This window comes from Dermochelys coriacea, chromosome 1, assembly GCF_009764565.3.
Source record: "Dermochelys coriacea isolate rDerCor1 chromosome 1, rDerCor1.pri.v4, whole genome shotgun sequence".
NCBI classification, from domain to species: Eukaryota; Metazoa; Chordata; order Testudines; family Dermochelyidae; genus Dermochelys; species Dermochelys coriacea.
This window is the reverse complement of record NC_050068.2, coordinates 329,395,531-329,408,698: the sequence shown is the minus strand read 5'-3', so window position 1 is coordinate 329,408,698 and position 13,168 is coordinate 329,395,531. Positions and strand designations below refer to the sequence as shown.

The 13,168-nt window shown below is 41.3% G+C and overlaps 1 protein-coding gene across 5 annotated transcripts in view; it reads left to right on the top strand.

The window, feature by feature from the left end:
* The window catches only part of LOC119849875 (gamma-secretase activating protein), a 62,422-nt gene that overhangs the window by 42,433 nt on the left and 6,821 nt on the right, over positions 1–13,168 (top strand). For all 5 annotated transcript variants that reach the window (XM_038387189.2, XM_038387188.2, XM_038387193.2 and 2 more), the window contains 7 exons: positions 299–330; positions 2,280–2,341; positions 3,871–3,966; positions 7,554–7,624; positions 8,194–8,288; positions 10,776–10,895; positions 12,603–12,664. In XM_038387189.2, the coding sequence (XP_038243117.1) occupies positions 299–330; positions 2,280–2,341; positions 3,871–3,966; positions 7,554–7,624; positions 8,194–8,288; positions 10,776–10,895; positions 12,603–12,664 (538 nt within the window). The remainder of the gene's footprint in view (positions 1–298; positions 331–2,279; positions 2,342–3,870; positions 3,967–7,553; positions 7,625–8,193; positions 8,289–10,775; positions 10,896–12,602; positions 12,665–13,168) is intronic.

The following is a 13,168-nucleotide window of genomic DNA, read 5'->3' as shown; positions in this document are numbered from 1 at the left end:
CCCAGGTATCAGTCAACCCAGGTCATCAGGGACTCCTGATGATGGCCACAAAACTGTCTGTCTGGGGAATCCAGCATTCTGGGCTTTAAAACTGAACATTAGAAATGAAGATTTCTTCCTTTAAAAACACGTTTAAATTAATTTTATGCCACTATCCATAATACTAGTTAAAACTGAGCTAGTTTAACATGGCCAATACATGCAATTTTAAATCTGATTAGCTGCATGTAGATAAGTAACTTTTCAGTGTGTGTCTATCCTTTTGAAGCAGTATTTAAATTCAGTTTTCCCTCCCTAGGGTTCTTTCCAATCTTGCTTCATGGAACTTGGGTAAGGAAAACATGCACTGATGCAGTCTGTGGCTAGGTAGGATGCTGAAATGGTTACAGTCTACATACTATGGGCTGAAAAATTCATTTTCAGATATGTTTTGAACCTGTTTGCCATTGAAGGATCTGAGGGAGGAGGAAGGTAAAGTTGGGTAACTAAAATGCAGGGAAAGAGTCTCTCTCTGATGTATAGTTAAGCATAAGGAGACTTGGGTGAAGAGCACCTTTGAAAATGATCTAGACAAACAGTCATCTAGGCTTTGTCTACACAAGGAGTTTTCCTTAAAGCAGGGATAGATGACTGTTAAACATCTGAGCTTTGTCTTCTTATAGCTTTCTACAGTGCTACTGCTACAGAGCTGCACCCATCGGGAGATTATGGTAGAAAAATCCTAGAGGAGACAAGGCACTAAACTCAATCAGTCGCTGAGCAGAGCTGATCAGTAGCATCTTGGAATCATTTCAGAAATGCTAGCATGACCTTCAAGACAACTACTTATTAGTTAAAACTTAGTTTCCATAAAATTCATTGACAAATCATAAGTTGCTATTTTTGTTTCCGTTGCTAGGCATTTGAGTCTTTCTGGGCCTCTCTTATCCTTTGTGTCACTTCTATCACGTGATTCAGGTTTCCATTCAGAATCTAATCAAGATTTCCAGACTGCAGTCCCACCTCATTTACATCACTGTGCTAGTCTAAGTATTGGTCACTCATTTAAAAGCTTTAAACAAATCCAAACATGTTTAGAATATAAAGACAACATTAACTTCCAGTATCCAACATTATGATCACCTCCCCTATCCTTCAATTGTTGCTTTGGATTCTGACTTTTAGGACCCCATGTGGCCTTAGCTAAACTTCTGTAGCCTTACGTTGCAACCACTGCCGTGTCTTCTAAAGATGCTGGTTTAAGAACCATACATATGTCTGTATAGCTCATTAGTGTCAGAACCTCAACTGTGCCTATAGACTTTCCAGTCACTAATAGTAATAGTGACCATTTACCTAGTTCATTTTATCCATAGATCTCCAAGCATTTTAAAATGGTATAGCCAGACCCATTTTTGTACGGAAAGGGAAAGTGAGGTAGAGAGGTTAAGTGGCTTGCCCAAGGACTAGCTAAATATGTATACTTCAAGGCAGGCAAAAGATAGTTGAAGGGAAATGCTTCTAAATTTAGGGCCCAATTTTTGCAAGATGTCAAGTGAAGTCCTCTAATCCCAGTCTATGAAAGTGGTGATGCTTGGCATCTTGCAGGGTTAGGCTGTTAGTTTGATCTCATGGGACAGGAAGAACTTGTAAGGAGTCAGGAGATGCCAAGCTCTGGCTATTGTGTTCTATATCTGTCCTTTTGTTTTGTAACCTCTTTCTTCCATGCAGTTAAAGGGAGTGCAGTCGGATATTTAAGTTCACCTTACTCAGCAATTTTTAACTGAAATAGCCAGGCCAAAGAGTTCTGCTGTGAGTGTAGGAGGTACATGCTATGAAAAGGCTACTTTGCTTATCCAGTTGTATAGCAAACCAGCCCAGATATTTGCCCTTGGTGAGAGTTGTAAATGTCAAGATCTGAACAGTGCACATTTTGTATTCTTGTTACCACTGGGTTTTCTGGACCTGCTGGCTCTAAAGGGCTAATGGTGGTGGCAACATTTGTCTTAGAGATTGAGGGAAAGAGCTATAGAAGCAATGTGTGATGCTATTGTATAAGAGAACAGAGGGGAAGAGAATAAGCTTTTTTTCACAAATGCCTCCATGTTAGAGCAGCTGGGGAAGATTGCCTTGTGACAATTTTCTGTTCCGTGACTGTTCTCTGAATCTTTCTAGGAATGGGAACGCTATGCCTCCTGTTTGTGTCTCCTCATTTCTAAGTGTTTTTTGGAGTCCCTGGAAGTCTCTCACTAATTCTGAAGAGTCATGCATTTGAATGATATTAATTCTGTTTATTTCAGAGGAAAGGCTAGTTCCTCTCTTTCAAGAGGAAGACTACCAGCAGCAATTATTAATTGGACTAGTAAGTGTTTTTGTTACATTCTGTGCACTAGAAGACACACAACCTTAATCAATGTGAAGAATATATTTAATAGTATTTATTTGTAGTCTTTCTTGCTAAATCTTTTATTCATTGGTTCACTAGAAGATCACTTAAGCCAGTGGTGGGCACGGGCCGCATTCGGCCCCTCAGGGTAATCTGCTGGCGGGCCGCGAGACCGTTTGTTTACATCGACTGTCTGCAGGCACGGCCACCCGCAGCTCCCATGGGCTGGGAACAGCGAACCACGACCACTGGGCGGCCGTGCCTGTGGATGTCCAATGCAAACAAACTGTCTTGCGGCCCACCAGCAGATTACCTGACGGGCCTCAGGTTGCCCACCACTGACTTAGGCTAATCAATGTTGAGACTAGAAATGGGACAGAACATGCTGCCATGCAGGAATCAGTTTGGTTCCCTTCTCTCAGGTCAAGACACTAAGCCCTGAAAAGTAGGAGGCAGATCATAGCTAAAAGCTAATTTGTCAAAGCTTAACTTCCTCCAGTACAAGCTTGCTCTTTTTCTTATATGCTGCTGTATGCCTTGCCTAAACACTGACTTTCATCTCACTGGGCCTCATCCCAAGCCCCTGTCACTTACTTTCAATTTTTAACTCCCTTCTAATCCCTCTCCCGTGTCCTCCCTCTTTGCAAGAACTTTCAAAGAGAAGATCAACAAGATCCCCCATGATCATGTTTTTTTCCTGCTCCCCATTTAACACCATTTCCACTTTTTCCTTTGTTTCTCACCTGCCCTCTACCTCACTTGTAACCCCAATGCATCTATTCTTGGGCCACCGCCTCCTTTACACCATTTTCCCAGGGTGGTCTCGCATGGCTTCATCGACTGACTTCATGTTGATGACTCGCAAATTTAAATCTCCACTCCTGAGCTGTTCCCCTCCATCCAGTCCCATATCTTAGCCAATCTATTGGACATCTACTCCTGCAGATTTAATGACCTGTTCAAACTCAGCATGGCTAGAACTGAACTCCTCATCTTGCCTCTGAAACCCTCAGCACCTCTCCTGTTCTCTGCCACTCAAAATCTAGGGCTCATTTTGGACTCCTCTCTCAGCCTGGCCCCCTCATCCTACTAATTCTTTCTCCATGACCTAAAATTGAATGCTGAGAACTGGAATATTGAAGAATCCTCTTTCCTTCCAGGAGAAGGACTGTGAAGAAGTTGTTTGTTATATGCAGCTGCTGTAACATAGTAGAGTTTATAGAGATTTAGATTTAAAGGCTTTCTCCTGTTAGGCAGAGAAGTGTGGTCCAGGGATAACTGAAAGCCTTGTGTTATGTTCATTGGTCCACTGAGCTGGATCTGTACTAAGTTATAATTTTGGCTGTTTAAAATCACTCTTTTCTTTGGCGAGAATGTGTGATAGCCAGTGATCTCAGTGTAAATCGTGCTTGTTCAATAGACACAGAAACTTGTTGTGCTACTTCATGTGATTTGGTGCTTGAACTTTGAGAAGGCACCTAAATGGCTGTTTTTTCCTTTTCCAGATGGTTGCTCAGTTGAAAGATCATCTTATGAGGCATCTACAATATGTAGGAAAAATGAAGATTGACCAGATAGTTCTGGACTATGTTTCAAAACTGGTTAGTTTGAATTTTTTTCCCCTTATTTGTCAAATTTAAAAGTTACTATTGGAACTAGGTGTTTTAGATCACTTTCTCTGGACAAGGACTGTCTTTCTCTGTGTCTTGTGCCTGGCTCATTACTCAGTAACCAGTATCTATTTTCTAGATCTGTGTGTCTATAATAAGAAATACTGGAGAAGAAAACTAGTCACTGATAAAATAAGAACTGTAAGATTCCTTGCAGCATGAATGCTTGATGCTTAAAGTGGAATGGGATGCATTTTCTCTTTTGCTACAGTTTTCTGATTTTCATGTGTTCCCTCTTCATGTAAACAAAGACAAGAACCTTTTGGTGTCGGATTGCTTATTTAGCCCTGTTCTGCCAAAGTTTCTGGCAAAACAAAGCAATTTAGATTGAGCCTTCAAAATAACCCCCACTATTTAATAACTAAACCTGTGATGAATCTTGCTCTTTAACGTTACCTAAAGCAAGAATTCTCTTAATATGAAATTTATAGGCTTCCATTCTTGTAGGCACCTTGACAGAAAATAAACAAAGGCAAGATGCCCATAAAAATTACTCCTGCCATTTGGCTGGCACACTTTGCAAGATTCTTTTAGAAGTCTATCACTAGACCTGGATCTCCCCGCATCCTGGTTGGGAGTTCTCACTAAATTCAGAAAGTCTTTACATTTCCCATACCCCATTTATTGGTCAGGTGGCCTGAATGTGACTCTTTCCAGCATTCTTTAATGTAATCTCAGCCGTGTATGGCAAGGCAGGAACCAGCAAAGCAGGAAGTAATGAAAAGTGGGTTTAGTTTTGACCTTGGCATTCATAGATCATCATTAAGGCTATGTTTTAGTAACGGGTATTTTTAGTAAAAGTCATGGATGGGTCACCAACAGTAAACAAAAATTCACAGCCTGTGACCTGTCCATTTCTTTTACTATAGACCCCGGACGAAAATTTGGTCTGGAGGGTCTGCTCTAGTGGAGCAGTCCAGGGATGTGGTGGGTGGTGGAGGAGAGGTGAGCAGTGGCACACAGACCGGGACCCCAGCTGGCCCTGGGAAGTGGGAGGGTGGGCAGCAGCACACCGTCCAGGACCCATGCTGGGGAGGCAGGTAGCGGCAGCGCGTGACACAGGATCCCTGCTGGTGTTGGTGGGGGGAAGGAGGGTTGGTGTGGCTGGCAGATTCCCTATCTGGCTCCAACCGGCATGTCCCTGCAGTTCCTATGGTGAGGAAAGGCCAAGGGGGCTCAATGTGCTGCTCCCACCACAAGTGCTAGCTCAGCAGCTCCCATTGGCTGGGAACCTCAGCCAATGGGAGCTGCGGGGGCAGCACCTGCAGGCATGGGTAGTGTGTGAAGTCCCCAGGTCCCTCCGCCTAGGAGCTGCAGGGACATGCTGGTGGGAGCCAGGAAGCGCCACCCGACCCTCCTGCCCTAGCCCTAGCCCTAACCCTGAGTCCCCTGCCACACACCCAAATTGCTGCTGGCTGCTGCAGAGGTCGTGGAAAGTCACGGAATCCATGACTTCCATGTCAAGCACGCAGCCTTAATCATCACAGAAGTATGTTAGAAAAGCCAGAGTGGCTGAGCACCTCAGTGAAACCTCAGCATCTTGGAAAATGAGGCATAAAAATTCAAAAGTGGCACAGGCACTCTAGAAAATATTAATCCTGTCACTGCAGTATTGGCTGGTCTAGTCCATTTTGCTACTGATGTTCTTTATCTGGGTTTTCTCCAGTTCAGTTTTAAGTGTACCAAGAGATGAGGCTTATGCTGCTCTACCAGTTTCTACTCCATGTTTCAGTTCACTCTTACTGAGATGGAGACTGTTCTGGTGTTAATGCACTGGATTAATGTTCATGTTCTGTTCTACCGCACACTCACTAGGTGGCCGTCAGCAAGTCACTTACTGTCCCCTATCTGGAAAACAACGATAATGCTTCCTTTTCCCCGCACTTTGTCTTGTGTATTTGATTGCTGGAACTGTGGGCAGGGCTTGTCTTTGTACAGCCTAGCACAGTGGGGACTCTGAAGTGCTATCTGAATACAAACAACATCAAATGACTTGCACACACTCAAAACTTGGTTACATCATTATAATTGAACCAAATTGCACCTGCAAGCTGCAATTTTTCTGAACTGGGTAGAAGCTGGATAAGTATGTGCTTACTCAAACTCTACCAATCCCTGCAGTCATCCAATTTTGTCATGCAAGTAACAGCATAGCAAATGACTATGGCATAACTTTTGGGAACTCCTTTAGAAACTTCTCTTCCCTACTGTGTGCTAATCTTCAGATATAGCTAAAATTCCAGATGTAGCCAGAGTGTGGTTAGACTAGGGACTCTGTTGCTTACTGGACCAGAAATGAAAGCCTTTCCAGACAGGAGGCATGATTTTTCTGGTGCATGCCTGAAAATTGGAAGTCATTCTCATTTCCTGGAAATGAACAAGAAACTGCTGAACTCCAGAGTATTTCAACTGGAATTTCCCATCAAGTCCAAAAAGTTTTGAACTTGGAAAATACTGGAATGTTATTTAGAATGTTATCTGGCTTGTGCTATGAGTTCATCACTGTACCATGGGGAAGTAACCTCTCTGTGCCTTTGTATACCCCCAGGAATATGGGGATACTTGCGTTAGGAGTGTTCAATTAATCAGTCCAAACTAGTATTTCTAAAGAATTTTGAGATGCCAAGATGAACAGTGTTAGAGACATGCCAGATATTTGTGGTGGTGAGCTACAAAAACACTTCTCATTTAATATTAATGGGATTATTGCAAACAGCGCTATATGGCAGTTGAGGTTTTGGGAATGAGGCCGGACTTGCATGCTGCACTGAGCATGTTTAGGGAATCCTTTCAACATTCTCATACAAGGGCAGGTTCTCTGTTGGCTGCAGAAGCTTAAAGAGGCCAGAGGTGAGTGGAGCTAGCAGCTGGCACTGGCCAATAGTTCTGAGCTGGAGGTCAGCCAGGGAGCACAAGAAAGAGACTGTGTGGGCTGAACACTTGTTGGTGGGTGTTGGAAACCAGCTAAGAAGAGAGACTGAACTGGGAGGGTCTGAGGAGAAGAGTTCACTTGCATGCACTCGCCTCTTGCATGGTGGGTCTGCAACTCACAGGCAGGAAGCTTGTGGTCTCCCCTCCTTCCCCTTTAGACTTGTGCAGCAAGTTGACTATCCCACTGCTTTTAACATTAGTCAGTTGGATTGGGCCCTTGAGTCCTTCCCCCACCAAAAGGCCCAGTCAGGCAGCCATTATGTTTTCATTTGCCTCACAATCATGGAGTCTTTTCACATCTGTTTGTAGTTAAATAATCTGTGTTGGCCAGCTTGGCTGTGCACGCTGTAGGGATACTAGTGAATTAGCTTTAGGATTTCTTGTGCCTGAGAGACACATTGATTAAAGGAGGCAGCTCTCCCATCTCAGATGTTGCAAAAGCTATGGGAATGGCTGAAGTCCTGATCGGAATAATCAGAGGAGACCTAAAATCCACCCATTGTTATAATGTGAACTGGTGTTGGAAATGCTAGCACAGGCTAATGGCCTTCCACACAAGAACTCATCCACATCCCTTTCTGTTCTAGCTGGATCTGATCTGTCGGATAATGGAAGCTGTTTGGAGGAAATACAGTCTTCAGTCCTGCGTTCTCTGCTTGTAAGCAAGAGTTTTCCATTAATCTACAGCAAGTTTTATAGAATGAGGCAAAATGGTTTTGCCAACTCCACTTTGCCAGGGTTGTTTTTTGGTAGTATTTATATTGCTAACACCCCACTAAAAACCCAAAACCAGGTAGGCGACAGAGGGCAGCTTCACTAGTGTGCGGGGGGAAAAGTACATAAAGAAAAGTTGCACTGAGCTCCCATTGGGTTGAGTCTGGGTTGTGGGTGCTGAAAAATCAGGTCACTTACATCCCTATGCAGATACCTACGGACAAGAAGTGTCTAACTTCTGGTACTCTACTTAGAAAGTTTTAGCTCCATTGTTTCATGGCAGAGACTGGTAAGTATGCTGCACTCTGCATAGATGATGTACGACCACATTTCAAATTGTTAACAACAACGAGAATCCAGTAACTTTTACTCTTAAACAAACTAAGATGGTCTCTCAGGACAATGAATTCCTTCTGTTTTAAAATGTGTTCATTTAGTTGTCACACAAAGTGACTAAGCCGTGGGGGGAGTTTGATGTCTTTGGCTGCTAACAGGCAGTTTTATTAAATGCAGGGACGAGCGAGGAAGCGTGGCAGAGTTTTCAGCTTTCCACATCATGAGTCGGATTCTAGAAGCTGCCAATGGAATGTGTATGCCCCTGCCTCCTGGTAAGCCCTGTGACACTGGATCTCTACGTTTCATTATTTTATTCCACCCTTGAGAATAAGAGCATTGCTTTGACTTTCTTCCAGACCAATAGCATTTGCAGTAAGTGCACGCTGTATTAACTTTTGGCAGGCCTGAGATGTGCTCAGTACAGCTGTGTGGGGAAGAGCTCTCCATAAACACCTGCAGTGAAATAAAACAAACGTCAGTTGTTACAACAAAGATGGCAAATCCATGTAGTTTTTGAAAAGTTTCACTTCCAAGCACCATTTCAATTCTGTGGCAATGCATCACCTACAGTTGTGTTTTTGTTTTTTTTTCCCTTCCCCTTCTTAATGAATTTTTAGTTCAGAAAGTAGCTGGGCTGGACTTTCAGTTTTAAGGGCTACCACTGCAAACGACATCCAGTGGAAAAACTGTTTTTTTCATGCTGCCCTGCTAATGTATTTCAGCCCTGAACTTCAAGCTGTGAGGATGGAGTAGAGGCCCTGATCCTGCAGCTGCCCTCAGGGCTGAGCCCTGTGCCCCTGTAGATGACCATTGACTGCAGCTTAAGAGTCTGCTCATGTGAAGCAGCTTGCACTATCAAAGCCTACATTTTCATGTCCGTGCAGTCCTTGAAGACTGCAGAGATGGAAAGTTTCAGTCAGAGCCAGTTTTCAGAAGGGTCACCAACCAACTGTGACACAGTAACTGCTCTTGGACACTGTGGCTGCAAACTTGAACCAAAAACAACGAGGAGTCCTTGTGGCACCTTAGAGACTAACAAATTTATTTGGGCATAAGCTTTTGTAGGCTAAAACCAAAACATATACACAGAACATGAAAAGATGGGAGTTGCCTTACCAAGTGGGTGTCAGTGCTAACGAGACAATTCAATTAACAGTAGAATACCAATGGAGGAAAAATCACTTTTGTAGTGATAATGAGGGTGGCCCATTTCAAACAGTTGACAAGAAGGTGTGAGTAACAATAGGGGGAAATTAGTATGTGGAAACTAGTTTTTGTAATGACCCATGCACTCCCAGCCTTTATTCAAGCCTAATTTGATGGTGTCCGGTTTGCAAATTAATTCCAGTTCTGCAGTTTCTCATTGGAACCTGTTTTTGAAGTTGTTTTTTGTTGTTGAAGAATTGCCACTTTTAAGTCTGTTGTTGAGTGTCCAGGGAGATTGAAGTGTTCTTCTACTGGTTTTTGAATGTTGTTATTCCTGCTATCAGATTTGTGTCCATTTATTCTTTTGTGATTGTGATCTGTTGGGAACGATGATCATAAGTAACCCTTCCCCCCCCATCCAGATGAACTGATGTCTCAGTAGGGGACACAAGGAAGAAGGGAAAGAAAAGATAGGAAAATGTTGACTTAATTTAAAATGAAGAGTGAGAATGCTACAAGGCACTTTAAAGTTGCTATTCAATCTGTTAGGGATACAGAGACTTTATAAAGGGATAAATTAGAAAGGAGTTTGACTCAAGAAATCCAGGGGACAAAGGATGTAATGAAAATTAACCAGTTTTTCTTTTGATGGTGCTAGACTTCCATTACCAAGAGCTTCTGATAATCCCCCATTCAATTTTTCAAAGCACTTTCTTTTTAAATTTTAGGAAGAATTTCTTAACACTAATGTTTTACATTTTTGTTAATCGCATGTTGTTGTTTAATTTGCCAAAGCAGTAAGGGGTTTACAGACACCTGATAGATTTTTGTCTGGATTTTAATCCAGTTAAGAATGTTTTTGTGGAAGGATTTGGCTTGTGATCATACTGTTAGTTGTGAGACCAAAGTATATGTATAACCACATGCTGGGGGGATAGATCTGAGTCTATTAGATCAGAAACATGAAACTCAAAACTCCTTCAGTATTGAAGCCATTTTTGTGCTGGTTCATGCTATGCTGGAGCATAGATAGTAAGGAGGTTTATTTCTTGATTAATTGAGAGGGGAGTGGGACTAAAAGACACATGCATAAGAAATTTTAAATGCCAACAAACAATTTTATAGAATGCTTAACACTCTTTTGTGAATTAAAAATATTTTAAAATAAAGTAACTACTTTATGGCATGTTTCCAGACTCCTCCGTTTCACTTCCTGTTCCTTGCAGGGTGCGTAAAGATAACGGGAACTCAGCAGTTTCATATTATAAGTAGAAAATCCTTTGGGGAGGAAGGGTTTTTAACATTATTATATTGTAACATAGTATTAGTCTGAACTGATTACACTAGCTTAATCTTCAAACTGATGTATTCACTTTAACTTAATACTGTTGCAGAGGGTGGAGGTGTTAAATAACATGAAGACTAAACATTTTTGCATGGCAAGTGTTGATAAACTCTTCCTCTCTTCCCATAAATAGAAATATATAAGTGTTAGTAAAGGAAGTATTGTTATCAACTAAGCGTAGTGCTGGGCGTGGCATGGCTGTAATTGGAGGCTTTGCACAAAACTGTTTGTATTTCTGTTCCACAAACAAGTGGTCCTTTTTTTGCAGGTTTTCATACGTTGCACACGGGGCTTGGAGTTAGATGTCTGCCTTTGCATACCCTGCTGCATTACATTGATAATGGGGTGTTGCAGCTGACTGAGACATGCGCTATAAAACTTTTGAAAGGTATAGTAGATTTAACCATAGACACTTAGATTACATTCCTTTGTAACAAGTCTGCTTTGGAAATGGATACCCTTGGTATATTTTGAAGGGACACCCATGGCTCTTTGCACAATTGGCTGCTTTTTTTTAAAAATGTTGGGCTTTTTCACTCTTACAGTACATAGAGGAAAAATACAAGGGCCGAAGGTTCAATTCTTCACTTAAAATTGAAAGTTATTGTTGAAAGCTGTTCCTGTGGAGCTGCTTTGAAGTCAGTGTGGTTGCACAGCTGTTCCAGAGGACAAAATTGGGCATGAGCCTACATAACACTATCCCTGATGCGATAGACCATGAAACATCCATTGTGAGACTTTCAGCAGATCACCACATGGATCCCAGTCTCATTTTTAAACTAGGAAATTTATAGACACGTAAACATTAATGATTTTCATAGGATTTATCTATAGCTTAAAGACCCCTGCCCTCAAAATAACTGGGTTAGTTTGCCTCAGCAAATTTCCTCAGATGTATACAACAGACAAAATGCTTTTGGTGCTCGCATTAGTGGAATGACCAGAAAATTCTGCCCAAGGCAATAGTCTTTTTAAAAACAAAAAACCCAGGAGTTTAAGACCATCATGCTTTAAAGAACTTTTAAAATATGCTATTACACCTCCAGAGTGGTTATTTTCATTAGGCTTTCTTGTAAGTAGGCTAAGAAACTCACCCCATTCTTTCTATGTTTTGTGAACATTTTAAAAGAAGAAATAGTGTACAAAGCAGCGTATGAAAAATCATGTTTTGCATAATCACTTCTCATATACGCCAGTCATTATGTTCTTGAATTATTGCCCAAATTTACAGCCCCATTATCCGACTTTGTGTTTCTTGGCATAGAACCAACTTTATGCAGTCATCATTAAGCCAACATCTTCATGAAACTAGTTTGTGGCTTCATAAACCATAGAATGACCACAACTATGTTCATTGTCCTTTTAGCTTAAAGGAGCAGTTAGCATAACTCAGTTTATCTGAATCACTTATTGGAATACAGCAATAGGTAGAACCTCAGAGTTACAAACTCTTCGGGAATGGAGGCTGTTCGTAACTCTGAAACGTTTGTAACTCTGAACAAAACGTTATGATTGTCCTTTCAAAAGTTTACAACTGAACTTTGACTTAATACAGCTTTGAAACTTTACTATGCAGAAGAAAAATGCTGCTTTCCCTTTATTTTTTTTAATAGTTTACATTTAACGCTGTACTGTACTGTACTGTATTTGCTTTCTTTTTTTTTCTGCTGCTGCCATCTGATTGTGTAGTTCCAGTTCCAAAGGAGGTGTGTGGTTGACTAGTCAGTTCGTAACTCTGAGGTTCTACTGTACCACACTATAACATAACTAAAGTAGTTATGCTACTGCAATCAAACCTGTAACACAATACTTACCCAGTGGATAAAAGAAAATAGGTACAGATTTATACAGTACACCATATCTTGTAATCTCCAGGATTGTGAAACAATTATTATGCTTTTGGAAGTGATGCTTCAAATTCTAATTGTTCCCAATAGGTCTGAATATTTGCATTCAAAACTGTTATCTCAAAGGGTAAGGGGTGTGTGTTTGTCTGTGTGTAATGTAAGTTAATGTGTACTTTGCTTTGAGTTCATTTAAGAAGCCATAGCCCTGAAGTCATGATCAGTTATTTATTTCCCTCTCTAATTTGTAGATCTGGACAACACTGAGAAGAATGAAAAGCTAAAATTCAGTATCTTTACAAGACTTCCTGAGGTAACTGCATGGGGTGCTTCTTAGGTTTTGGATCCAGTTGTTATGAAATTGATCTGAGCTCAAGACTTAAGTCCCATGCAAATCATCATAAGATGGCTTAACTGTCTGGGACTTAAATAGTCCACTGAAGAGGAATGAAGTTCATCTTGTGTATCTTCAAGGCCTTAGCTACATATACGTTTTCTTTAAGTTTGGCAGTGACTGGGAGGGGGGTGATTTTTACATTGAGGAAAGAGGGCTTTTTAACTCTCTGAACATTTAGTATTGGTGATCCATGTTAACACTGGGACTAATAAGCGTTTCCCTTTAATTCATGGAGTTTCCTACCCCTGTCCAACTTCACTATTTGTTAAAAATATATATTGTCTAGGGCAGTACAAGCTATTCCTATGTCATTTTGTAATGCATACTCTGGTTGGTAATTATATATGCAAAACCTATTTCAATCTAAGTCTATAAGTCTGGTTTTACCCAATTATTAACCAATGAGGTTTCTTACTACAC